This window comes from Tyto alba, unplaced genomic scaffold, assembly GCF_018691265.1.
Source record: "Tyto alba isolate M040663 unplaced genomic scaffold, T.alba_DEE_v4.0 Super-Scaffold_16, whole genome shotgun sequence".
Classification (NCBI taxonomy): Eukaryota; Metazoa; Chordata; class Aves; order Strigiformes; family Tytonidae; genus Tyto; species Tyto alba.
Window position 1 is genome coordinate 28,181,504 of NW_024881278.1, and position 27,170 is coordinate 28,208,673.

Consider the following 27,170-nt stretch of genomic DNA (forward strand, 5'->3'; position numbering starts at 1 on the left):
AGAGAGAAATCAATCCACACGTATCTGAAAGGGGTTCAATATCCATCACAGAAAATATAAGATCTACTTTATATTCTCCAAGAGAATAAAAAAGTAATTTTAAAGTAGATTACAAGAAAAATATGCTATATATATATGGTACCAAAATTTAAGTAATTAGGGATTGCCTTCTACTGAGTAGATCCTTATCCTTGTTTTCTCTACAAAAACTTCCTTATATAGACAATCCCATATGCTGTTTACATTCCACCTCCCTGACACAACCCAGGCTGCACACACAAATCCATATCTTGTAAACTCACCTGTGCTGGGAATTGATTAAGAAAATTCAGCAGCTGATATCCTGGGTCACTAATTTGGTAATATGCTGCCCTAATTATGCCATGCAATGAAGTCTGCTGCACACGCAATAAATCCTGCAACCAAAGTTCTACTGGTCCTTTTGCAATCACTGAAGTGTCCAACTGAAAAATGAAGAAAAATAAAAGGTACAAAATAGAACATAGTTACTGAACTTCTGTTCAAGAATGTTACTAAATATTCAAGACACTACAGATATAATTTCAATAAACATACAAGGAATTATTTAATAAGGACATATTATAGTTTTGTTATACTAATCCTTGAAAGGTTCAGTTGTAATAAACAAAAATTCAATTTAATACTTATATGTTCAATAATAGAATTATTTAATTATTATTAACATTTATGAAAAAAAAAATTCAGAGTGTTACTTGAATTTTTTCTCCTTCTCTTGATATGACTGCCAGTATGCGATCATAATCCTTTGGGTGAAACTCTACTTCATTTATATTGTCAGATATGGAAAGCAGATGTGGCTGTAAGGATAATTCAGAAGTCATTCAATGTAAATATGTGACATTAGCAACGAAAAAATATATCTCAAATAAGGTTGTTCTGCAAAGGTCCGTCTGAAAGTACACATGAATTTCAGGCCATTTGTAGCTAAGAATTACAGAAATGGTTGTGTAAGATTTTATCTCAATTTGCAGGTTTTTTACAGTATCCAGAGGTGATCTAGCAAAACAGAGAACAGATATTCTGTGAGATCAACTGTCTTATCTCAATCAACCCTCAGTAACAATCCAGACTAGCTAGATGAATTTTGCAGTATGCAAAGCAGGAAAGTTTCACAGGTTCACTTCTGTTACTTTAGTTGTGAAAGAAACCACCAGCAAATCACTTGATGGGACTGTATTCTAGTGTTCTGAATTGTGAAGATTTTTTTTTTAATTTACATATATCCATTTAGCATTTTATAAAAGACTAAAGAGCAAGAAATTAAAATTTTTCCCAAGCAAAGCTTTTAAGAAGAAAATGGTTATGTTTTAATTTATTAAATGCTTTCCCATATTCTACTTTTTTTGTTATAAGCAGAAAAATATCACTAATGTTGTACCTGAATTGTATGAGAATCACTTGCTTGTCCAAGAATTTCAAGAAGGGCAGGATCAGAAACAAAAAAGAATCTAGGAAACAGTAGTCTTTTCTTCTCTAAGTATCTTTAAAATTGAACAAGATTTTTATTAGAATACTTCAGCTTTTCATTTTTTTCTACATAAGAGTGAAAGTAAGACTGAAATACTATTAATATTTCATATAAATTATTTACAAAATAATTATGCATTAAAAATCAAACAATTCATACCCTGTAAGTGATTTCTGACATACTTCCAGCTGTTCATGTAAATGAGGGAGAAGTTGTTCCATAGTCTCATCTCCAACACAGCAGTTAATTACATTTGGGTTTTCATGAGCTCGCTGCATTATTCTTATCCACGATTTGTCAATATTCTGAAAACGCTTTGCTTCCTATACATAACAAAAACATAAGCAGTTTCACACTATAATTTGCTTGAAATTATTATACAGATAGCTTTTAATACACAACAATAGGCAAGCATTGTGAAGTTTACCTGGGGTAACTGTTTTGCAATATCTCCCCCTACAAAAACAGCTTCAAGATAAATCCAGAGGTTCTGCACAACCAGCCATTCTTCAATTATGTCTGTAGAGCTGCTTAGTTTATAAATCCAGCTCTGAATTTCTTTTTTAAATTGTGTATTGTATCTAAAAGAGGATGAGAAGCAGAAATTTTTTATTTTTAAATAAAACTTTTAGAAAATAAATATTTACAATAGCGAAAAAAGCCACCAAGCAACACTTGTTTCACTTAGAGCAAGAAGAATCTCATGAAAAGTTTCTATTAGCTTGATTACATCGAAATATATTGGGACAAGAGTTTGGTACTAATACTTTAAAGTCTTCCACTTGAGGAAGTTTTTCATTAGACATGGTAACATTCTTCTTCATTAAAAAATAATATGCCATTCAAATTTACTGCTGATTTAGCTTAATAATAGTACAGTTGCTATCTCAGTGTGTTTCTGAATATACCATAGACAATCAATTTAAAAGTACCTATTGGTCAGTAAAGAGCCAAGAATCATTAAACTGTCTTCCATCAATGTTATAATTTCTGATGATTCAGTTCCCTTTAGCAGTAACTCTCCTCTCCCTTTGAATGATGAAAAGCTCAGAATTTGGCTTCCCCAAATGTCAGCTATTTGAGATAGTTTGGCTTCTATATCCTTTTCCTTTGTAGCAGATATGCATATATCCTGCAAAGAAAGAATCTTTTTTCTTAGAACCTACGTACTTCAGAAATGAACTCTATCCTAATATTACACATGTTGTAATAGAATATTTTAAAGCAATATATGAAATTTTATAAAATGGTACAGAAATGCGTCACACAAATGCAGAGATCACACTACTAATTTTACTGGAATTATATACAAATAACTGAAAAATGAACTCTTGGAAATGCATGGATATACCATTTCTGTGGCTTCATATTTTGTTATTTCTGTGTAGCAAGATTTCTGAAGCATCATTTCTACAAGGTTTAGGTTAGTGATGTAGACTCACCACCAGACAAACTCTCAATCTTATCACACTTCAATTTAAACACAGAATCTAAGAATATTTCAGGTTAGAAAGGTCATCAAGTCCAACATTCTATTCAAATCAGAGATTAATTCAAAATTAAGCAGATCACCTTAGAATGCTTCCATATAAATTAAGCATGACCATAACAATAGTTTTTAAATGCATATTTATCCTATGAAACTTGCAAACCCCATTAAGAGTTTTTTCAGGTTATGTGGGGGATCTTTTGAAGTTGTATGGTTCAGAAGTTATAAAGATCTAGAGAATTATTCATATTAAAAAGCATAGAGCTTTCCTCTAAAATGTCTGATTTATTTACAGATCTTTAAAGCAACCACATTATGTGACCATGATCATCTGAAGTTTTGTTTTTCCCCTGTTTAAAAATGGCTAAAAAAATCATAGAAGATAGGGCCAGGAAGAATGTGAAGAGATTTTCTCGAAATAAATGTCCAAAGATTCCAGCTGCTACCTCTGTGTTTGCTCATACAGATAAGAACTTCTAAATAAAATATAAATTATTTTAAACTAATGTGATCTGATTGAGACTTTAATGAAGTAAAACTAATTTTTTAAAAGGTGATCGTTTTATAAGTAATCATATTATTTTTTTTGACAATATAAAATGAACACAGAAGGGGAAAATGTATGTACCTACCTCAATATCATCTTTGTGTTTAAGAATTGGTGCTTCCATGATGTTTCGAAGGCAAAAGGAATCAGATTCTATATCAAATTGATGTCCTGTTGTTTCAGCAATACGATTCCAGTGTCTTTGCTTCATTGCTTTGTCAGTCATCATTTCCAACAAAGGACAAGACTCACTAAAATCATCAATTGTTTTCCTGAGATCTAAAAATGTTTGCCAGTGTTGGACTCCTTTAGGTAGCCTACGGCACCTGCAGTTGAGTTAAATTGATACAGTAGTAAGTGCCTCTTTTGTCAAAATAGGGTTTATTTAAACATTTTAAAAACAGACAAGGAGATATGAAGTAGATTCTATTGAGGTCAACATCTGTGTAAAATTCCAGTTTGTGTCATTTAGTCTACCTTTTTAGGAAAAACTAATGCAAATGTCCTACTAACAAATCATAATATTTAACAGTTTTAACCACTGGTATTGCTTTGCAAATAAACAGAAATATTGTAGTTTGCATTAAAATATAGCTTATCTGCTGCTTATCATCATGAACTCTTCATTGGTAAACAAAATCAAAGCAAAATTAGTTAAATCTCACATATGTAATGCTTGTACAAATATAATAATTACTTCAGTTTACAATACCAGTAACACAAATGGCATATATTAACATACCACTCTGGAGATAGACATGAAAATTAGAAAGATATGACCACTTTCTCCTCTACTTTCAATTAGTAGTCCTGAAACTATTTATCTAGAAATGAAAATTATACACTAATGCGGAAAATGCCCATCAAAATAGTTAAATGAATATTCACCTCCTTGACACACTTTTACAGAGCCTACACACTAAGAATTAAGCAGTTGACCCACTGTAGGAATGTCCTAATGTAAATGATAACATATATCCTTAGTAGGAAAATTAATAAAGCCTGGATCATATTTCCCTCGGGTTTAAACCCTTTGTCACTTATCTCTCTACCTCCCACTGATATAATTTCATATTTTCTGTAATCAGGTACAACAGAGCAGCCTCTGTCTGGTTTAGAGCTATGTTGGTGCCGTGTGGTTGCCAGTACATTCATGTTGATTAGCTCCATGGCTGCTGTCAAACAGAATGTTTAATACCTGCCTACCGTTCCCTGAGAGGGAAAAATATTTCATGTCTGTTTTTTGGACGACTGTGAAGTTTTAACGTTTATAAAACTCATAGGCACTTAAATTTATTTTGTGTGAAATCTGCCTTGTTGAACATTGAAACTAGCCAATAGATTTAAATAAATAAATAAATAGATAGATAGATAAATAGATAAATAAAATATTCAAGAATCCTGAAAAGGAGGAGCACAGATGTGGTCAGCCAGTGACATAACAGATCAACTTTTTCCTTAGAAAACCAGGCAAAACATCTGAGTATCCTATAAATTTCTCTGCTTCCAGCCATTCTTTTCATTCATTAGTGAAGAGTTAATTTCAGGAATCAGATACAGAAAAAAAAAAATTAAAAACAAATTTTGAATACATGCTTCAAGTTCCAGAGCTGGGAGCCCTGTTATCCTTATTGAGTCTTGTGAACCGGGTGATACCATTTTACACAGACAAGATACTGCCAATTAGGCATCTGTCAATATCTTGCTTCTTTGAAAGATTCTTAATCCCTGAAATTTTATTAGCATATATCACCTCAAGTTTTGTATTTAAATATATCAAATAGCTTTACTGAAGTCACTTAAATCTTAATGCTTTTCATATCAGTTAATTCATACTATGAACATACTTGTTTTGAAAATCCAGAAGTTCAGCTTTAATTTTTTCAATATCTACATCTGTCCAAAGTATCTCATAATAACCATTGATACTGTTTGTTACAGTTTCATATAATCCATACAGTTTCTGAAGCAAGCTTAATTCCTTCCTGGGAAAAAAATAATCATATCAATAATTTCAACCAGCTGCTTGGATATCTTACAATAGTTAAATACATGGTATATGTAATATTGCTACAAAAAAATTTGAGATAGATCGATTAGATTATGTTTCTTTAATGTAGAAAAGAACATTTAATGAATAAATTCCACAAAAAAGAACAGACAGTTGGTGTTAAGGACCTAATATCCACACTAAACACGTTTGGGTGAAGTTTTGTTTTAGTCTAGTTCTATAAAACTTCCACGCATCCATAAGGAACCTAGCTTATGTACCATGAGCAGGCTCTGCAGTGCAAGGCAGAGCGTGGCAACTGGGGACAATTAGTTGATTTACTTTGGAAGCATTCTCTGAATCTGAACTAAAATGCTGATCTAAAAACAGTCAGAAAGGGTCAGATCCTCATCTGGTGTGAATCACCATTAAATCATTGAAATGGCTGGTGCAGAAACTTTAGAATCTGATTCTCATTTGCGCAGCTACTCAAAAAATTTTAGACTTTCATAAAAGTTCTAGTTGTATTTTTCATATATGATAATACACTGACCTTTCATTGACTTTTCCTTGTTAGCTCTTTGTATCATATCTTAATATACAATGCTATGTGTACTCATCTACTTATATACAAATATATATATATATTCCCCAGGATATGATATTCTGCTCCTTTATATGTAGTTTACATGTAGTAAAATAATCTGGTATTTTTCTGTTAACATAACAAATAAATATTTCTTATTGGCAAATTCATTAGACCTCTAAAATTTTCATAGATTTTTTTTTTATTATTTAATTTCAGGCAATGGAAACCTTCCATATTGTAATATTTCTCTCTTTGGTATACCCTAAACCTTCCTAACATACTTAATAAACACCTAAGACAGACAGCAGTATTCCACAGTTACCTGACTTTATGCAAAACTTCATAGTCTGTGACAGGCAATCCAAACAACTGTTCACCAGATGAGTATGTGATGAACTTTCTCCACAACTCATCAAAGTTAGCCTGATAAAATTAGGATTCATACAGACAAAATGAAAATACGATTATAATATAATATAAGTTTTAATTTAAAATTGTCTAATAATAAATCATTAAACAGTTCCAAAATTGTCTTAAAATAATTCAATTAGAAGCATTTTTAAATTTCTAAAAATATCTTTGATCTAAAATTTTGAACTGTTCTCATGTAATACTCAAATCCATATATTGAATTCAAATGGTGAAAGTTTATATAAGAAGTGATAAATTGAAGAAAAATTTTCTAAAAACAGGATGTAAAAGGTATTCCACATCGTCGAGAGGAAAACAAAAAAAAACCAAAAAAAAAAAAAAAATTTGTATCAGTAAAATATACAGCCTGAAAAAAACACTGAAAAGTGCCAAAAAAATACAATTACTTTCAAAGTATAACTGCTGTCCAAAGGATATGATCAACATAGAAAAACGGAAAGAAAATTTATTTTGGCAGTTACTATCCATAAGTACAAAGCATTCTGTTGGTAAAGTAATAAATACAGTCAGTTCAACCAAAACCACTCAATCTTCAGTATATATTAGATGCATTAGGAGCTTTAAGCACCTTCTGTTAGTTACATAGTGCTTTTCACAAACTTTGAATTTACTTTTTACAGAGTCTATACAATAGGTAAGAGACTGACAAAAGTTCTGTTGAAAAAAAATCTTCAAGTTACTGTAACTTGCAGAGAAAGGAAGAAGGATTAAAAATAGATTAAAATCCAGTTATGGACCCATGCACTAATGTTCATAACAAACAAATATCAAGTTGAAAGACAATTATCTAATGGAAAATTTGATCTTTAAAAGATTAAAAGATTGGTTAATGTGACTGATATGTAACCTGGCTTCTTTTCAGTCATTATTGAGTTGTACTTGACTCTTCCCTTGTCTACTGTTTTTATTACTTCAAGTTGAAAATTTCTGCTCACAAAACCTGAAGCATGAAGCAAGGTTACACATCAATCATCCTTCCACATTAAGGAAAACACTGCCTGATAGAAACTAAAGTATAGTTAACATAATACTACACAGAATATCCATGAAGCCACATTTAACAATGATTGTAAATTTGCCTTTTTCTAAACTTGTTTTGATAAGCAATAGCAGATCTAACTTTAATTATTTGGAAACTCAACAGTTTATTTTCTCACCTGAAAGATCTGTAGCCTGTTACTAGCTTCTTGATATGAAATACCTGGAACCATAGGTCCTTCCTTTCAAAGAAGCAGTTAACAAAAACTGAACATTAATTCTCAAAGTGACTGAAAGACACTGTATATTTACAGGTCATCACAAAATACATTTTTCTGGTAGTCAAAATGCAATCAGGTTATGTATCTTGGTAATGCAATACTTATAATGGTAGATCTAAGAAAATATAACTTTTATGAAATTGAAAATTCTTTATCTAAATTAAACTCGACAGGATTAGACTTTCATTTTTCGTATTTTGTTCTTTTGCTGAAAATAAAATACACAGTGAATGGCCTGAGACCATCTTTTTCAATGTTGATATGTGAGCAAAGATGCCACAACATGTACTACAATTTCTAAATTCATTTCTACATTAATTTAAGATTTCATGGTAAGTTGTACCACAAGGGATTCTTTTCTTTCCTTACAGGGTTGTGTGTACTGCTATTTCTTCATACTGAAAAGTTTGACCTACAATGATGTCTGCTTAGAAACTATGGCATCAAATATCCTGTAGCTGAGCAGAATAAAATTCTGGCACCCAACTGCTGCAAACCAAAAATATTGAAAAACTGAGTACAAGTCTTACAAGTAACTATTAAATTAATTTACCGTTTCATATGACATTTCAAAGTTTGATACATCCTCCTGAAAAACAGCAACTGATTCTAGCAAATTACTCTTAAATTGGGGCTGAACTTGAACCAACACATCTTGAACTCTGGTCTGATATACAAAAGATTAAAATCAGTTATTTCTTTAAAAACTAGGAACAGATGCTTGAGTTATATATAAATCAAAATTATAAATAAATGTATTAGAAATCTGAACAAAAATTATTTAAAACTAAATAGATTGTCCTTTTTTACTTTTATGGTGCTATATGGTCAATTTTTGACATGAAAAGTGGAGAGAAAAAAAAAATAACCAAAATCCGTAACAAAATCTCCCCTCCACCTATAAGCAAACATGTTTCATTACAGGGGGCAGGGGCAAAAAGGACAGGGAAAAAGAGAGGAAAAAAAGATCCTATTCTCTTCCTTCCTTCCCTCTGAAAAAAACTCTCAAAACCCAAAGTGTTAGGGTCCTCTTCCTTATGGACAGTGCAGCCTTCTCTTAAACAACTTTCTTATTCTTTATTCAAAAGCTTGAGAGAAAGAACCAGGAGCTGCGTGAAATGCAGAAGTAAAATATACTCTTGAGTCCTTTCCAGAGTGATTAATCTGTGGGACAGGATATAACTTAATTGTTTCAACAAAATATCTACATATTTCCATCTAACCTTTTATACTACAGAAAATAAACACTGAGCTTTTAAGGGATACAAGGCTGTCCTAAGTGATAAAGATAGATAATGCACTTAAAAACAGGTAATCTAAGGGTAGTAATGTTCCTGATCAGACAAGAATGACACAAAAGCTGGAAAAGAAGGAGAGCAGAAAGATATAATAAATTTCTCATTTTCTTGCAGGTTTTAAGCATATATCTAAAAGCTACAATACTATTTAAATAAAGACCTCTATAAAATGAAATTAGAAAATGAACATACTAATAAAATTTATAGACACTAGTGTGCAACTGAGGCCAAGAGTAAGAAGACCGAGTGGAGAGACAACTGGTCCCACACCGTCATTTATACTCTGAAAAAAGCACATGAAGACAAATAGAAAATAACATAGTATAATATACTTACAACTTTGGTCTGTAATTTATTAAAAGAATATCTGAGTGTATCAACTCCTTCTGATTCCTCTTTTGTAACCTCAATTTCAAATGTATTTAAAATGGCATAGGCTTCCTACATGAAAAAAAAAAAAAAAAACAACTTTAGGAATGATGTATTTTATGTTCATTTGCAGGAACATAAATCTAATTTGTAAGAAACATTTCAAAGAAAATCTGCTCATGTGATTTAGGCATAAAATATTTGTTTTTTTTAAAATAGGGATGATGAATGAAGAACTAGGAGAGAACAGCAAAAAGTATTTCTTCAAAGATGTCTTTGATGAAATACTATGAAAAATATACACAGTAAATTTAATATTAAAAATATGTAACATTTTATCATCTCAATGGTATCTTATTCCACTGATGTACAATCCACCTGAATGTAGATTTTGATTAATTTTTCCTAACTCTGAATAGTTATGCAGATTAAACTACACATTTTTAAATGTTTTGCCATACAATCTAAAAAATATTTATTACTATGTGTGCCAAACTATGAAATGCCTACATATGTCTTTGTTACAGAATAGTTCTTATTGCCTGTTCTCATTTGCAATTTGTTTGCATACCTTCTGCTTTATTATCTTCCTCCTGCACACAAAGCATTTAAAAATAAGATAATTTTAGTATTTTTTAGTTTCCCAATAAGTAGGCAAAGTATTTGCTAATGAAGACAAAGAGCAGCGTGCATTATATTAGCTGTTCTCTTGACCTACAACTTGTATTCTGTGCAGTCTGTGATAGTTGATAAACACAGTCATTTATTCCATGCAGATATCTACATTTAGAATTCCCTCCTTTTCAGCTTCTAACAGGGGTGTAGAATGAAACACTGAGGTTGAAAGGGGCCTCTGGAGATTTCCTAGTCAAACCCCCCCTACTCAGATCAGGGTTCACCTAAATCAGGATGCCCAGGATCATGTCCAGTCAGGTTTTTAATATCTTCAAGAATGGAGAGTCTACAACCCCTCTGAGTAATCCGTTCCAGTGTTTGAGCACTTAGTCACAGTAAATTTTTCTTATATTTAAATGGGATTTGCTGTATTTCAATTTGTGCTCATTGCCTCTTGTCCTCTTACTGGCTGCCACTGAGAAGAGGCTGGTTCCCTCTTCCTTCTAGCCCCTATCAGGTAATTATACACATTGATAAAATATCTCCTGAACCTTCCTTCTCCAGAACAAGTATTCTCAGCTCTCTTACCCTCTCCTCATATGTCATCCTCCAATTGCTTAATCAGCTTTTGCTGAACTAACTCCAGTATGTCCACGTCTCCCTTGTATTGGGAAGCCCAGAACTGGACACAGCACTCTGGATAAGCCTGATACCCCAGAGTAGAGGAGATCACCTCCCTCAACCTGCTGGCAACACAACTCCCAATACAGCTCAGGATACCCTTAACCTTTGCTGCAAGGACACTTTGCTGGCTTATGTTCAACTTAGTGTACACCAAGAAACTCAGTTATTTTTCTGCAAAGCTACTTTCTGCCCAGTCTACACTGGTGCCTAGGGTTATTCATCTCCTGGAACAGGACTTGGCGTCTCCCTTTGTTGAACTTCATGAGGTTCCTGTTAGCCCATTTCTCCATTCAGGTCCCTCTGAAAGGCAGTACAACCATCTGGTGTGTCAGCCACTCCTCCCAGTTTTGTGTCATCTGGAAACTTGTTGGTTGTATTTAAAGGGGTTAGATGATCAAGATGTTTGTTTATAGATACAGAAAAATTAAGAGGATTAAGGCTAATAAAAAACACACAGCAAAAGGGAGAATATTGCTTCCTTGTGATCTCATCTGCTTATTTCTGCCTGTTATCTGGATTGTATTTATGTTGTAATTTATTTGAGAATATTTTTTTCTGTTCAGCATTTATACAGTACCTAGCAAAGTATCTGATACTGATTAATAATTTATAATAAAAATAACCACAAAAATATTATTTTGTTTCCCACCTTTAGGCTAGATCCTTCAGAACACTAAACTTATTGTTTGGGTTCTTAGTTTATCTCATGATTCCTATTATACAATATCATTTGAATCAGGATACAAAAATTAAAAGTCATCTTACTTCAATAGGTCCCAGAGTCATATCCATTTGTATGTTATTATCACGTATGGTAGATAAAGCTTCCATTGCAAATCTGACATCATCCAAGTCACACAGAGGTCGAGACAATTTCTTTAAATATTCAGTTATGAACGACATCATGTCTGTCATTTTCTTTTTATATTCCTCATTTAAGTAACGACAGAGGAGCATCTTCCAAGCTTTGGCTTCAATTGCTAATGCTATTTTCAATGGTCCTGATTTAAAAAAAAAAAAAAAAAAAAAAAAAATTATTCAATCTACATCTTATTTTTTTCTGTAAAGAAACCACCACATCATCACATATGGTTCTTTAACAGCAATAAGGAAAACCAGACAGGCAATCCAATCACTGCATTTTAAAAGTTTCAAAACAATTTCAACTACACTTAAATATATTTCTGTTGTTTTATTGTACATTATGATAAGTTTATCTACGTATATTATGGTAAGCTTCTCTAATTGAACATATAGAGAAGATGGTAACAAAGAAGAAAATGCCTACTGTAGATTTTCAGAGAATACCTTTGATATATATTAACTAAATGCTTAAAGAGCAGTGATATTTAAATGGTTTATAGACATTGAGGAAATGGCATTTCGGGATTTCAATATTGGGATTTGGAATAGTTCGCAATTAAAACTGTAAGGTGTCACATCGTATCATATGCAGTTAATACATAAACACAAACCAACACTGAAGAGACAGAAACACCAATCACTGGCATTCTAATTTATTATCAAAACAAATTAGGATTTTAATAGGCAGCATTTTGTACTCTGGTGAAAGAAAGCAAAAGATACTAACAGCATATAACCTTTCTGCTCACAAAACAAATTTTACAGCAGATATAGTTTCTTCTTTTATAATGTGGTCATTAGCATTAAAAATCTAATTCCTGAAGGCCAGGGGTAATTCAAGAAAAGTGCTGTGCCCTGTCCAGAAGCTAGGATATATAAATTATAATAAATCAATTCCCCAAACTAAATTGAATATGAGAAAATATCTCCTTCTCTAGATCATAAAAACATTTAATATCCTTGTTCTTGAACTTGGAGGACTTAGCTCCCTCTGATGCAGTGGTCACAGATGAAGGAGTAATGTGATCATCAACAAAATTCATGTTCTTTTGGATACACTGCTTCTTATCACACTTGGCCACAGAGTAATAGACAGCAAGAGTTCTCCAGAGCAAATTTATTGTCTTCAGAGGGGCCTCATTAATAAGAAGATGCATTCAGGAACTGGATGAGAATATGCAGTTAGTAGTCTGACAATTTTGCTTATTCACTGAAAGAAAGCTAGGGATAACACGCCACCAAGATCCTGAAATGAACTCTAACCATCAAAGTGCAGGACTTCTGTCTTCTCTGATGTGCAAGGAAGACAAGTTGTACAGAGATGATTTCTCAGTCTAATCAGTCAAATCTCTCAGAAGGTGGGGGTTGCTCATTAGAAACGTGACCACACTGATATTTGGAAAGGGATACAGTTACTACTTGCCCCTAGATAGCAACCATGCTAACATCTGCCACAGAAAGTGGGGAAAAAAAAAAAAAAGTGTCACTGGTCCAGACAAGATGTTAGCTACATAATAATCTGCAAGGTGAGAGCAATAAGCATAATTGAAATCCTTGCTTCTCTGTCATAGCACAAACATCTTAATTCTTCAACAAGCAGTGGCCTGGAAAGAAAGAATACATTTTTCCACACCTGACTGTTCTTCAGAGTAATATGATCAATGAGTACCAGGTTGTCAGGGCCACAGAAGGACAGGTACTGAGGCATGGTGCTGTATAGATCTGAGGGAACACATGCTGTGTGAGGGAATGCATTCCAACACCAGGTTTTGGTGCCAGCTTCTCTACCTTTAAAGACACTAGAGGTGAACAGGAAAACACACGATATTCTGCAAGCTATGGGTGATAAACATGGAAATGGCTAAGCAGACATATCTCCCGCTGAAACAAACATTGACAGTGAAAAAAAAGCTAATGCAGTTATGCATTATAAAAGCTATGCAGTTATGTGCTAGTCTTGTGCCAATACCAAAGAAGGTGATTTATGTTTCCAATGCTCTTTATAATCACTGACCCGGTGCTAGAGAGGAGTGCCAGGCGTGATCTAATCAGTGTCAATATACGTTCATTAACTCTTTAGCAAGTCTCCATGATAACTTCACAGTCATGACAGAGTTTAATTTCACCACTCCAAAGAGAAGAAAGCAAGGAGAACGGAAGATATTTTCAAATCAGATTTCTTAGAAAGGTTTGAGTGAGCCCTGGCTCATCAGGCAAGGAGGTCTCTTCAGTAATTTCTATACATATTGTAAGCATTTATTTCCAAGAAAAAAAAACAAAAACAAAAACAAACAAACAAACAAAAAATAATGACTATTATATTAATTATCTTACTATACACACAAGGATAAGAAAATGTCATACCTGTATGCAATTCAATTGGACCAAGAAGAATAATGGGTTTAAAATCTTCCGTCTCTTGCTCAAACATAGAGTAGTGAAGTATTTCTTCTTTAATTTCAGTCAGAGATGGACTGCTAGCCAAAAATTGCTGTGTGTAGTTTAAAATATCAATCAACAAATGTCCTTTTTCATATTTTTATAAAACTAGTGGCAACAGTTATTCTGGAATCACTGAAAATGTATACTATTAGTATACCTGGTTTTAGCCTTCTATAGCCTTGCTAAGACAGTAAAATGGATGTGATGAGGGATTCACGTTTATCAATTTCTCCATCAGTAACTCTCAAACTTGTTGGGAAATTTCAATCAAATTTAACAGAGAAACAGATATCCAAGGTATATTAAGTGCCTACTGGCTTTGTGAAAAAACAGGTAACAAAGCAGAGATAAAAAAAATCCCCTGTCCACAGTTGCAGAAAGACTACACCATTAGCCCTATTATTAGTGAAATAATCACAGCAAAACACATTTTCTAAGTAGTTCCATGAGCAGAACTCAAGTGTAGAAAAGTTTTGTGATTCTGAAAAGCTGGATTTCAGAAATGTTACACAAGAGCTCTTCAATATGCCACTGCATGGGCAAGAAATAAATGCTGAAAGCTGCTTTCCAGTTCTATTCTTTTGTCTGAGAGTACCCAGACAGGCAGTGGAAGGGTTAGAATAGTGCTAAAGAAAGAATGTAGCAACTTGGACATGTGTGTATAAAACTTAGCTACATTATTATTGAGGCTTTCTCTATATCCTTTTCTTCAGTAGTAACTAGATCAAACAAATAATATTTATTTGATTAGACTTAAAATTTTATTTAGACTAACAGTAAATTCTCAGCTCTGCATATAAAGTGGGTTTTTTTAGCTTATATAAACTGCAAAACTTGCACTGTGACACTCAAAAGATACCGGTGCTCCTGTAGTAAAAAAGGTGATGCAATATTCACAGATCTAATTATATATAATATAGTCTATTAAATAAAAAACTAAATTAAGCCAAAGTTAAATAAAGTACATATAGAAGCCAACTTTCTTCTACTGAACCTCTAAATTCAAACTCTAAATTAAAACTCTATTTTAGAAGAACAGTGTGAAATATTCTGAAGCAGGAGTCCCAGAGACTTCCAATTCCTGGAAACTAACTTTTTCTTGCTGTAGTAGATGCTGAATTTTTCTACCACACTTGAGGATTCAACTTAGAGTTCAAACAACCATGAATTGAGTAGGGGATTCTACTTGGAATAGAGAATGCAAAACTCACTTCCTGAAATATCTACAGGAAGGGTGATGAATAAAGAATATGTATTAAACTCAAAGTAAACAATTTCCATAGAGAAAAGTATACAATTATCAGCACTGATGCTGTGGGAATTTCTATGGGTTGTGGCATACATCATGTCAGACCAGGGTAGTTTCTTGTGGCCTAAAATCCAGAGGTCCACAAACAAAAAATAAAGCAATTAATAAATTAGGACCAGTTTATCAGTATCTAGAATGGCACAGAAGCAGGAAAAGCCAAACCCCAATGCAAAAATTAGGTAGCATGTCATTACTTCTGCTAAGGAAATATACTACTACTACTGAAAGACAAGAATATCAGCTGTTAATGTGTTTTATACACCTTTTTTCCTTGATTTCCCCCCCCCCCTCAATGTTTTCTGATTTCAAAAGATAAGATTAATGGACAACAGCCCTGTAGATGATCATCATTAAATTCACCTGAATTTTGACATCTCTATCTTCTGTCCACAGCACCTTGTACTTCTGAAAGTCTTGCAGAACTTCACTAACTAGTTCTCTTATAGAATTAACAGAAGAAGAGAGCAGCACAACTAATTTTGAAATATCTTCATGTTCTGCAACACCTGAGTAAAAATTTCTTAGCTTTCTGACAAGCACATCATCTTCAACTGCTTCTGTAAAATAAAACGATATGTAAATGAATGAACTATTAAAAGTCTGTTCAGAATTCTCTTCTAAATCTACACTCACCAAGCTAAGCAACTACGCTCTTCAGTAAGGCTGAATATCTTTCTTCAAACGTCCATCTGACTCCTTAATATGCAAGTATCAAGGGCTAGGTCAGACCAGGCTCTATACAGCCAGAGCAAGTTCAGTGTAGAGTGAATGTTTCCAAGTGGAGAGAAAATAGCCTTCTTAATTCACAAATTTTATTTTCTCCACTGTAATTTAGTTGTAACTAGAACGTGACAAAGCCTCATAACCATGGTATTATTTTATATTCTTTTTAAATTCATGTAATTAAAGATTTTTAATTGTATAAACCCCTTAAAACAGTGTAAGTTTCTTGAACTCTAACATGCTTCAAATAAATAGCTTCTTGTTATTCCATTTGGTGGTTTCAAAAAACATGCTAAACTTTGTTAAGTCACATATTAATCACAGAATGGTTTGGGTTGGAAGGGACCTTAAAGATCATCTAATTCCAACCCCCCTGCCATCCACAGCCTCTCTGGGTAACCTGTTCCAGTGTCTCACCACCCACACAGTAACGAATTTCTTCCTTATATCTAACATAAATCTACCCTCTTTCAGTTTAAAGCCATTACCCCCTGTCCTATCACTACATGATCTTGTAAAAAGCCCCTCTATGGCTTTTCAATAGGCCCCCTTTAAGCACTGGAGGGCTGCTGTAAGGTCTCCCCAGAGCCCCTTCTCTAGGCTGAACAACCCCAGCTCTCTCAGCCTTTCTTCATAGAAGAGGTGCTCCAGCCCTTTGATAATCCTTATGGTCCTCTTCTGGACTCACTCCAACAGGTACATGTCCTTCTTATGTTGATAATGAGTTCAGAAATAAAGTTAATCGTGTTTTAGACCTGCACTTGTCTTACAAACTGCTAACAAAGTCTTTTGAGTCTTGTCTGAAAGAGGTTAGAACTGAATGAAGAAATTAAAAAAAAAAAAAAACAAAACTAAACCTCTTGCCTCCAAATATGCTTTCAAAGGCAGTTTAGACACTAGACACTGGTAGCTGCTACTCCAGTTACACTGCTGATGTTGAAATGGGAGCATGTCTCCTTTAAGAACTACAAGTAAACTCAAATAGAAGGAAAATAAAACACAACTTATCATGTCCTTCCTTCATTTTTGATTAATTGCTGAGACAATCAGGGTCAATACAAACACTGATATCCCTGAGATCTAATGACCCCTTCAGTATAACAAATCTGCTTCAAAATGCTCAGGCATTGAGAGAATATAGAAGAAAAATCCACTCTTCCCACCACACACATTGTTTAATGTGGGGGGATTCAGTGTAACTGCAAGTTCTCTTTTAGTCTGAAGTCCTTTTTTGGGACCTGGTTACTGGAAAAAGTCTCAGATTGATTCACCCTTGCCAGTGTACTCCATAGATCTCATTGACCAAACATTAACGTGCCTGTGGGGGTTGCTGGTGAGTATTTTAGAGGTAATGAAAATGATTACTTGTTGATGTATTCTGACAAAGCAGAGGAAAAGGCTATGACTGTCTGACGAGGATAGTTTCCTGCCAACCTGCTTGAAGCCCATTAAAGAGGCTAAAATCATACATACAAAGTAAATCAGTAGAAGAATTAATTCCCAGCTCTGGACTGTCAAAAAGAAAAACTTTCCAAGATGCTAAAGAATTTCCAAAGGAATCACAACAGAGATATAACTGTATTGCAGGTCACTGGCTCAGCCAAGCAGCTAAGAGAACATGAAGGCAAAAATGTATTTGAGCTTTTGTGGATGCTTGCAAAACATATTTAGAGATGCTTAGAAATAATATTAAGGAAAAAAGTATCTGACTAAAATGGATGCAGGTCTATCTACAGTCTTAATATCCACCTGAACAAACACTTCAAGTGTTTTATAACCTATTCTAGGAATAGCTGACAATTAAAATATTTACAGAAATCTAATTATCAGACTAGCTCAATATTCCATTGAGAGCTAGTCTACAATCATTGTTTATGGTTTCAACTGTATCAGTACAGCTACATTCCACAGTAAGTAGGTAAAAAGACCTTACAAAGGTCTTAAAGAGACCAGCTTACTTTGCCTCAAATTAAATAGGAGATTCAGAATTTAGCAATTTTTCTAATATTATTTTGCTCAGAGTTCTAACACATATGTAAGCCTGAAAAGTAATTTCTGAAAAATACATCTAAGAAACCCAACAAATTAATTCAAGATAATCCACAGTTGGCCTCCTTGAACAAAAGTGAGCTTATTCACAAATACTCATACATGGCATTTTTATTAGAGTAAAAAGTTGAAATAACTAAAAAAAAAAAAAACAAAAAAAAAAACACCAAAAAAAACCCCTAACCAAACCACTTACTTTCCTTTTTTTTGGCTGTTTTTCCTGGGGATCCAAAGCTTGCTGAAGATTGCTGCTGTGAGCCTGATTCTGTTTTTAAACAAGATTTTTTCAAATGTCTCTGTCCCCACTGAGCAACTCCACGACTTACTTCCAGTATTAACTGAATCATGCGATTGATGGCTTGCTGTATATCATCTAAACTGGGAACCATTACCTATATAAAACAGTCGAAATATTGTTGAAATAAACGCTACTGATTGTCATTTTCTAAGACCTCAGTTCTACTCCGCTCTTAGTGATTTTCAGAACTTGTCCCAGAAGATAAACTGGAAAATGTAACTTTAACAGTTTTTCTGGTTCAGAATTGCCTCTAAAGAAATGAAACATACTGTACTGACCTACTCTCTATTCGTACATTCATACTGTGGGTAAAATGACAAGCAAGTGTATAAGTAGATAAATTCATTGGATTTATTACAATTCCTACAACATTTTAAACAGTGTTTTAATAATAATTTTTTTACAGTGTGCAGGAATTCATTATAAGCCTTGTTTCCTGCATTCTGGAATCATAAAGCATTAAATATTGCTGGCCAAGATCCTCCTCTCTGTTGCTGCTAACTACGGGATCCTAAATTCTGTGAGAAAGAACTGTAAGAGGGATGGTCATAAAAATACATATGGACAGTTTATTTTAAAGAAGATTTACAGCTATACAACCTCTCCTTCTAATTGCTTATCTACGCATATATTTATATTGTGGGTAGTTTCGGTCAAGCAAAATCACCCGGATCAAAGTGTCAAAGGTCCTAGTCAAATAAACACTGAATGTTTATTTTCTCTCAAAGCTAGCATTACCTCAAAAACTTTTGCAAGATTACAGTGTTTAGTAAATTAATGGAACTCCATGCAGTAGCCCTGAAGATCTCAAATTGTATATTTGGCAAGGATTTTGTATCATAATTCTGAGAGCAATGTAATACCCAAGTCAAAAGAGGAAGAGAAATTACATTCAACTACTAGAGTACATGACAATAAGAACTGGAAGGTAAACAAGGATTCTTGATCTAAATCAACAACTAGCAAACAGAATAGGGTCAAAACACAGGCTCTGATCCTGCTGTCATCCACACGTATAAATGCTAGTATGCTCCCTTAGCACAGTTTGGAATGATGCAAAAGAGCACTCTCCCAGAAAAAATTTTGGCAGTTTGGCACATAAAACATGACAGGGGCTGTTCCTAACACACAGTTTGAATGCAAACTCTAGGATTCAAGAATAAAAGCATTTACTACTATGGATACATACCATTTCACATCAGCACACTTTGAAGTCAAAGAACAGCCTCTAGACTGTTTTATTTAGTAGTACACAAACAACCATAAAGTACTGAACCCAAAACTTTTTGAACTGCATCAGTAGCAATAATGCTAATTGGGACTTTGTCCTGTCCTTTTTTAAAAATAATTCTATGTAGCGTAAGGTGGAGTAAAGGCACACATCAGTTTCTCTAAAATACTGAGGAGGAGGAAGAACTTACCTTAGTGTGATCTGGGAAAGAATAAAAAACAGTATTTCTTGTTAAACTTCAGAAGAAAGATATGCTCAATCTTCAAATACAGTCCTTAGAACATCATTTTATAGCTTTCATGTGCAAGCCATCGTGAAATGATGACATAAACTACAGGACTGTTCAGAATTGAGATATGGACTGCTTAAAAGCAGCTCTGATGTTTTACATATCAATTTCACAAGTTGAGCAGTTGCATGCATAAAAGCAAGGATATTGCAAAATCCTATTAGAATCAGCAAAGTGATTTTACCCAGCATTACTTGATTACTGCCCTGGATCAGCCAAGCATTTCAGAGGACTAGAAAGACAGATGCACTTCCACTTGAAGCGGGTGGAGCTTGTAGCTTTATGATAATACAAATATCAACAAGGTAAAAATTCTACACTTTGACAGACCTTATATATCACGTATACACACACAGAGTGTGAATGTACAACGGAATGCCAATATGAACACTGGTTAAATATCAGAGGAATATCACGTTAGAACAGAACCTTGCTTTCATTATAATTTCATGAATATAAAAATTTAAATCTTTACAAGATAATTGGATAATATTAAGTTACCTTCTCACATATAAAATACCATACATATCAATGACACAGAATTATCTTACTCTACAAAAGGAAAACAAATGCATGCATTAGTTCTTTGCAATCTGGTTGTCTTTTTGTTCTCTGCACGCAGAAATCCACAGCTCTTTTCTTTATTTTGAATCTGGTCATCGTACTTCCTATTGAGATGACTAAAGTCAAACTGAGCAAAGATAATGTTAATTATTTTTTTCAACAAAGGATTTAAGTCACACAAGGAAAAAAAAAAAAAAAACAGTTAAAATAAAAAATAAACACAAAAGATCTATTCCAGCAATGCAACTGCTACACGTTAAGGAGAACTGTAATCATTCTGCAAGGAACACTGATGAATTGCTGAAACACACAAGACAATAAAAAGCCAAGTTCTTCAAGTGCCACAAAGACAGAAACCATGACTGAGACTGTGAGCACATTTCATCATTGCTCTCAGTGCACTGAAAAGCCTGAGCAACTGTTCTTTGAAATTGATGCTGGTTCAGTAGAAGTGTGCCCACATTCTGTGCTTGGGAAAATGCAGGGATAACAATAAGACAGTATATTTTACCTTACCTATATGACACGTAACTTACCACATTGGGAACAGCAAGGTGTGCTTCTGCTTTTAGAAAAGAAGCAGCTTCTCCAGGTTTGCTTGGACAAACAGAAAACTTCATTCTCCCAAATGTAGTTTTGCTGAAAATAATTTTGAAACACATCATAAATACTTCGCCATGAAGACCACTCAAATTATCTTAGAAATATAATTTTGAGCTACCTTTTCTGGGCAAAGCCTCATGAAGAATTTTCACATAAAGTTATGAACTACTTGACAAAACTTACAGAAATTTCTTGTTCAAAGGGTAGAGATAATAGCCAGAGCTCCATCATTCAGACAAAGGTTACCTTGGATCCAGCCATTACTTTTGGAATTTTTAATCCAGAATATTTTCTGATTCTGGATTTTAATCTCTCATTTTAAGAATGATGGAACTCTGTTGATGCTTTGAATAGGGCATAAGAAGGTTTTACTGACCATTTCATGCAACAACCTATCAAGAGTAAAAGTTCCTCATTACATTTTAGATAAACGTTCAACAGAAACAGAAAAAAAGTTTCAAAGATGACAAGCAAGTGCAAAATGATAAATACATTACCTGAACTCTTTCAAAAATAAAACTAAAAACAAAGTGCAGAGTACAATTTCTAAATGCTATGACATGACACGGTGACCAAATAAGGGCTGATTCAACAATATGATACTGTAGACAAGTATAAAGGGCACTCTCAAGTAAATTCCTATTGACTTCAATAAGATCAGGATTTCAATACATTTTCTATAAAAGATGTCCTCAGAAAAAAAAGTAACTCAAGCTTCAACACACATTAATGACAGAAACACCATCAACTTCACCTGCTTTAAAGAAATGCTCCTAATAGAATTCTAAGTAGGCTTTTCAATATACAATGTGTTATACTGAAGTAATCCTGTCTCTGAAGTGTATGTCTGTTTGAGCAGAGAAGAATCTATAAATATTATACTGAATATAGGAGTGATAATATCGTATGGAACTGGCCATTATCATATAGAATTCATAAAGAGTGCATGGATTATCTTTATCCCATGGAAAACAACTCTGAGTGCATAGCCATGCTTGCAGAAATAATTTGAGATGAGATAAGCATATAGGCACACTGCCATATGTGACCCAAAATGGTCATTTAAGTTCTAGCCATTTGTGTTGGACAATAAATTGTACTAACAGCATTTTGAAAGCAATTTCAAGGGATAGATATGGGAATAAAAACAAAAGTGTGCAGGCAGAGGGGAAACAATAGTAGAAATAAACTTAATTTTCTTCACAAAACAAAACACATAGACTAACTAACAATATAAAGAATTGTCCTGGTTTCAGCTGGGATAGATTTAGTCTCTACTCTTAGTAGTTGACTAGTGCTGTGACTTGGGTATAGTATGGGATTTGGTATGAGAAGAATGCTGATAATACAGTGATGTCTTCAGTTGTTGTTGATATTTCAAGGACTCTCCAACTCCCTGTGTCCTGCCCATGCATTAGTGCACAAGAACCTGGGAGGGAGCACATCCAGAGCACTGGACCCAAACTGGCCAGTGGAATATTCCACATCATGTAATGTCATGCTCAGTAAACAGAGGGTCAGACTGGAAAGAGTCTCTGAGTTCTGGGATTGTGAATGTGGAATCTTGGTATTTCAGGATCACCGGCCAGGAACAGGATGGTGATCAGTCGGTGGGTGGTGAGCAGTCACATTGTGCATCACTTGTTTATACTTTCTATTATTGTTATTGTTTTATTTAATTACAATTATTAAACTGTTTTTATCTCAACCTCTGAGTCTCCCTTTACCCCTCCAATTCCCTCCCTCATCCCCCAGGTGGGGGAGGGTGAATGAGTGGCTGTGTGGTGTTGGGCTGCCAGCTGGGTTCAAAGCACAACCAGAATTCAAGTATAAAAGTGTGGGCCCAAAGCATCACTGCAACAAAAAGTGAATTCTCTCCAGGTTTTGCTTCAGCTAAAAGGGCCAAAAGGTCTGGAACTATTTGTTTAATGATACCTGTGCATGTATCATTACACATGTGAATATATATTTGTATTATTAGATTGACACAGAAATAACTTTGTTCTGTTAATACTATTGAAGGAGTCTTTAATTTGCAACTTACCTTGAAACAAATATTCTTTTTTTGAGACTATCCAAAGACACTCGGGTGGCTTTCTGGAGGCTGTCTAGCAGCTGGTGACTGAAATAGGCAACAATCTCTTTACATTTCTGTAATAAAGAAAACAGAAATTATTTAGTATTGTATTAAGACAGGAACCTGAAGATTATTTCAAAAGGTTTTAAGTCAAACATAGTAGGTTCTTGTCTGAAGGAATTTATCCTGTAAACTACATGAGAAACATAAGGGGAGATGTGGGGGGAAAGAGAGTTTCTAAGTAGGTAAATAAGTAAATGATACATGAAAAAGAGAATAGAGCATCTGAGGAAACTCAATTTGTCCTATTTAGAGACATAATACTGAGATCTGGCTGAACTCTCATACTCCTTCAGAAAAGCTCTCCATATAAAAAACAAACAAACAAAAAAAAAAACAAAACAAACAAAAAACCCCACCATGAATTATACAAGAATATTGGTGCATATGTACTCTTTTCAAATAAGAGACAAATACAATAAAATCTGACTGTACCAGATTAAGAACCTAAAAATACAGCAACATATAATGATCACTAGCACAAAACTGCAGAAGGCAACCTTGTAACAATACTGTATTTGTACTTGCAAATTTTCATTTCTCTCCACTTCTGATTCCCTTTTCTGCTGCTTATGAAGTGACCATATTCATCATGGAAAAAGTACAAAGATGATCTTTCTTGGTGAAGTTGGAAGAGGAGGATAGAAAGGATGAATGTTTCTGCCCACCCAAGAAGGAAAGCCTGTGTTATGTCTTAGGCACAATAATCTCTCCAAATTTTTATGCTTATCACTCACATATTGAGAATTTGTTTAATAAAGGTCATAACTGGAATAACATGGAATATACTTTTCAAAGCTAAGATCCATTTTACATTTGCTTTGTAGGGAAGCTATTTCATCATTTTTACATGACATTTGATATTCTCTACGTAATGGCTTTCTGTTACACAGATATACAGCTACCAAAACTCAATATACTATCTACTAATCTGGTTGGTCTGAAAAAAAATTCCCTTCTTATCATAAAATACCTTTTTAAATTCATCTTCTTTATCATTGCCCTTGCTATAATCACCATGAAGAGCTGCAGAAGTATTCTTTTCTCTCTCCTCTTCAATATTTCCAAACACTGTACGTTTTTCTTTTACTGTAAATGTAAAAAAAATATGTACTTTTTGATAATTGAACATTGTGTTCAACTTTGAACCATGCTTTCCCCCCTCTTTACAGGCAAAACAATATTGCTTTTTATTTTTGTAGTACCTGGATCAGCTAATTTATTTTATTTCACACCATTTTTTTCACACCAAGAATCTGGTTAAGATCCCAGCCTATAAGCCTCAGCATTACAAACACCAGGCATTACACATATATTATTAAAGGTAAGTAAGCAGACATGGATATATCAGCTGGAAATGGCCAATAAAAATATATACCCCAAAAAATAAAATCTCAGTATAAAAAATTTAACAAAATACAGAGAAGTATCTTTTCATTAGGTTTTTCTGGTTGCATCATAATGAACTACCTTGGAGTATTGACCCTGACTATGCTTCTATACCTCGAGGAAACTAAGCGCAGAAGAGAAAAATCCTGTGTAAGAAAAGGAGCTCCATTACTGATTAATCCTCAAAATACATTTTTCTTTAAAACACAGTATTCTTCTCCAACTATAAACTATTTCTGCTATAATGGTACAGGACCTTTTCAAATCTTTGTAACACACCCCAGAGCAGCGGGAACCAGCCATGTTGATCAGCTGTGAGCCTCATACGCTAGCAGTTGGTAGTCGATTGGCTGTACTAATTTAAACTGACAAGCCAGTAAAGCACTGGAATTTGAGATACAATTCTACTGTGGCAGAAGAGCCACAAAGAGAGGGACAGTACCAAATACCTGACATAGCCGAGAAGAACACTGTATTTCACTTAGGGAGGTGTGGAGGGGGAAGTTATAATGAGTGACTAGGAGAAGCGGAATCATAATGTTCCTCCTCTAGAGCAAATACCTTGGTAACCCAAACAGAAGGACAGTTTAATTCAAGACACTCCAATAATACTGAATTACCACTGTATTTTGTAGGCTAGTGGTTTAGTTTAACAGTGGTAAATGAAGGCAGAACTGTGATGTAGATGAAACTGTAGTGGGAGGGAGAAGTCTGAAGAAAATTAACTAAAACAATTCAATTTTAATATGTACTAGCTAAATTTACAGAACTGGGGACAGAATTTTTTATTTAAATAATCAACATTATCTACCTGGCAATTCAAGTTTTTCTGAGGTTTTCTTAGAATATTCAATTTCATAATTCTTTTCAAATAGAGATATTAGTTCTTGAACAGCATCTTCAATGTGCATGCTTTTGTGGTTCAATAACTCAGCACATTCTTTAGTATAAACCTGTTAAATAAAAATATCAGCAAATTATCTTCGTATCATTGATTATCTTATTACTGTTCCTCTTCATGGACAGCCAAAACATTTCCTTGAATATTGCATTCTTCAGTCAGATTATTTCAGTGAAACAGCAACATTTTAAGAAAAACAACCAAGAAACCAAACCCCAAAATCTTTATTCAAAATTATAAAAAAGTCTTCTGTTAGATTATTACTATATTTTTAATGCTTTTTAAAAAAAAATTTCCATGGTATTTTTAATGCCATAATGCAATGGTATTTTTAAGACCCAGAAGAAAATCATGAATATTGAAGTGAGGTCACAGTCAGAATCTGAAATTATCCAAATAGTCTTTCAAATGCCATTAACAATTTTATTTACATGCATTAATTTACTAGCTAGGTACATTTTTAGCCTCACTTGGAATCAATAAATCTTTCAAATTCTCAGATATATTTGTTGGAAAGTATCTTTTATATTTATATAAAATATTTTAACTAAAATATTTTCATAAAAAAAAAAAAACACCAAGTTCTGTATTTCTACAGTGAAAAGAGTTATTTTCTGGTTTTATATTAATTTAATAAGGCATTGTTTCTAACATGCTCAAGAATTCAAGTTTGAAGATGTAAAGTGGCACATACCTCATTGGAAGTCAACATATTCTCTACTTCAATAGGACCATCTACTGGTAAAACAATTAAAAGAGTATTTGATATTTCTTTTAATATTAAATCAATCTGCATTTCACTTAAATCATTAACCTAAAAAGAGAAAATCGTTTTAACACTGTACATCTATCCTTAAAGCATACTGTATTCTATTTCTAACAGATATATGTTTTGCAGAAAAATAAAAATTGTATCTCTCTACCCAATGAAAATGCAAGAACCTTACATAGTAGAAAATCCTCTAAGAAAGTGAATCATAACAGAAAAAAAAGCCCTGGGGTAAAAGCATCAACACAAAAGACCTCAGGATGAGAGAAGCAGAGAAAAAAGGAAGCACAACAATGCCTCATGAGTTATGGTAATTTAGGGGATATTTACAATGGCTAAATATATAGTCTGATTTTATTGCAAATTATCCTCTTTCTCTGTTATTTACAGAGGGAATTTAGGGAGACAAGTACCCTACAAAAAATTTAGCCTTTGTTAACATGTTCCACTGCAGACAATCTGGAATATGAACAATGAAAGAACACATGGAAGTCTAAAAATTATACAGTTACTATTGCTACAAGAATCAGGAACTTGATTGCTAGGGATGTATATATTTAAATCCTGCACAGTGTGATAACACAAATCTACAAAGTTTAGTAGTGTGCACAATTACATTTCAGGCAGTCTTTTAAAAACAAAATCTTGCATTTCATAAGTATCTGCTGGTTCCATGTTGGGAAACTCAGACATGAATCCTTAAGAAAGTGAAATATTTAGAGGAATTTGGTGTTTCCACCTACTTCTTCACAGATTTCTGGTTATCACCACCATATTTATAAATTCACTGTATAAATGAAATTAATTCACAGACAGTATA

General features: G+C 33.7%; 1 protein-coding gene across 1 annotated transcript in view; it reads right to left on the bottom strand.

The window, feature by feature from the left end:
• The window catches only part of DNAH8 (dynein axonemal heavy chain 8), a 138,695-nt gene that overhangs the window by 82,631 nt on the left and 28,894 nt on the right, over positions 1–27,170 (bottom strand). Inside the window, exons 20-40 of the mRNA XM_042789612.1 lie at positions 26,276–26,395; positions 25,492–25,633; positions 24,265–24,380; positions 23,199–23,305; positions 21,088–21,190; positions 18,366–18,561; positions 15,758–15,954; positions 14,011–14,137; positions 11,548–11,783; positions 9,451–9,555; positions 8,370–8,483; positions 7,715–7,777; positions 6,448–6,548; positions 5,394–5,531; positions 3,632–3,872; positions 2,443–2,642; positions 1,938–2,091; positions 1,670–1,833; positions 1,421–1,523; positions 735–839; positions 303–464 (exon numbers count right to left, since the gene is read on the bottom strand). Coding sequence (XP_042645546.1) covers positions 303–464; positions 735–839; positions 1,421–1,523; positions 1,670–1,833; positions 1,938–2,091; positions 2,443–2,642; positions 3,632–3,872; positions 5,394–5,531; positions 6,448–6,548; positions 7,715–7,777; positions 8,370–8,483; positions 9,451–9,555; positions 11,548–11,783; positions 14,011–14,137; positions 15,758–15,954; positions 18,366–18,561; positions 21,088–21,190; positions 23,199–23,305; positions 24,265–24,380; positions 25,492–25,633; positions 26,276–26,395 — 2,994 coding nt within the window. The remainder of the gene's footprint in view (positions 1–302; positions 465–734; positions 840–1,420; positions 1,524–1,669; positions 1,834–1,937; positions 2,092–2,442; positions 2,643–3,631; positions 3,873–5,393; positions 5,532–6,447; positions 6,549–7,714; positions 7,778–8,369; positions 8,484–9,450; positions 9,556–11,547; positions 11,784–14,010; positions 14,138–15,757; positions 15,955–18,365; positions 18,562–21,087; positions 21,191–23,198; positions 23,306–24,264; positions 24,381–25,491; positions 25,634–26,275; positions 26,396–27,170) is intronic.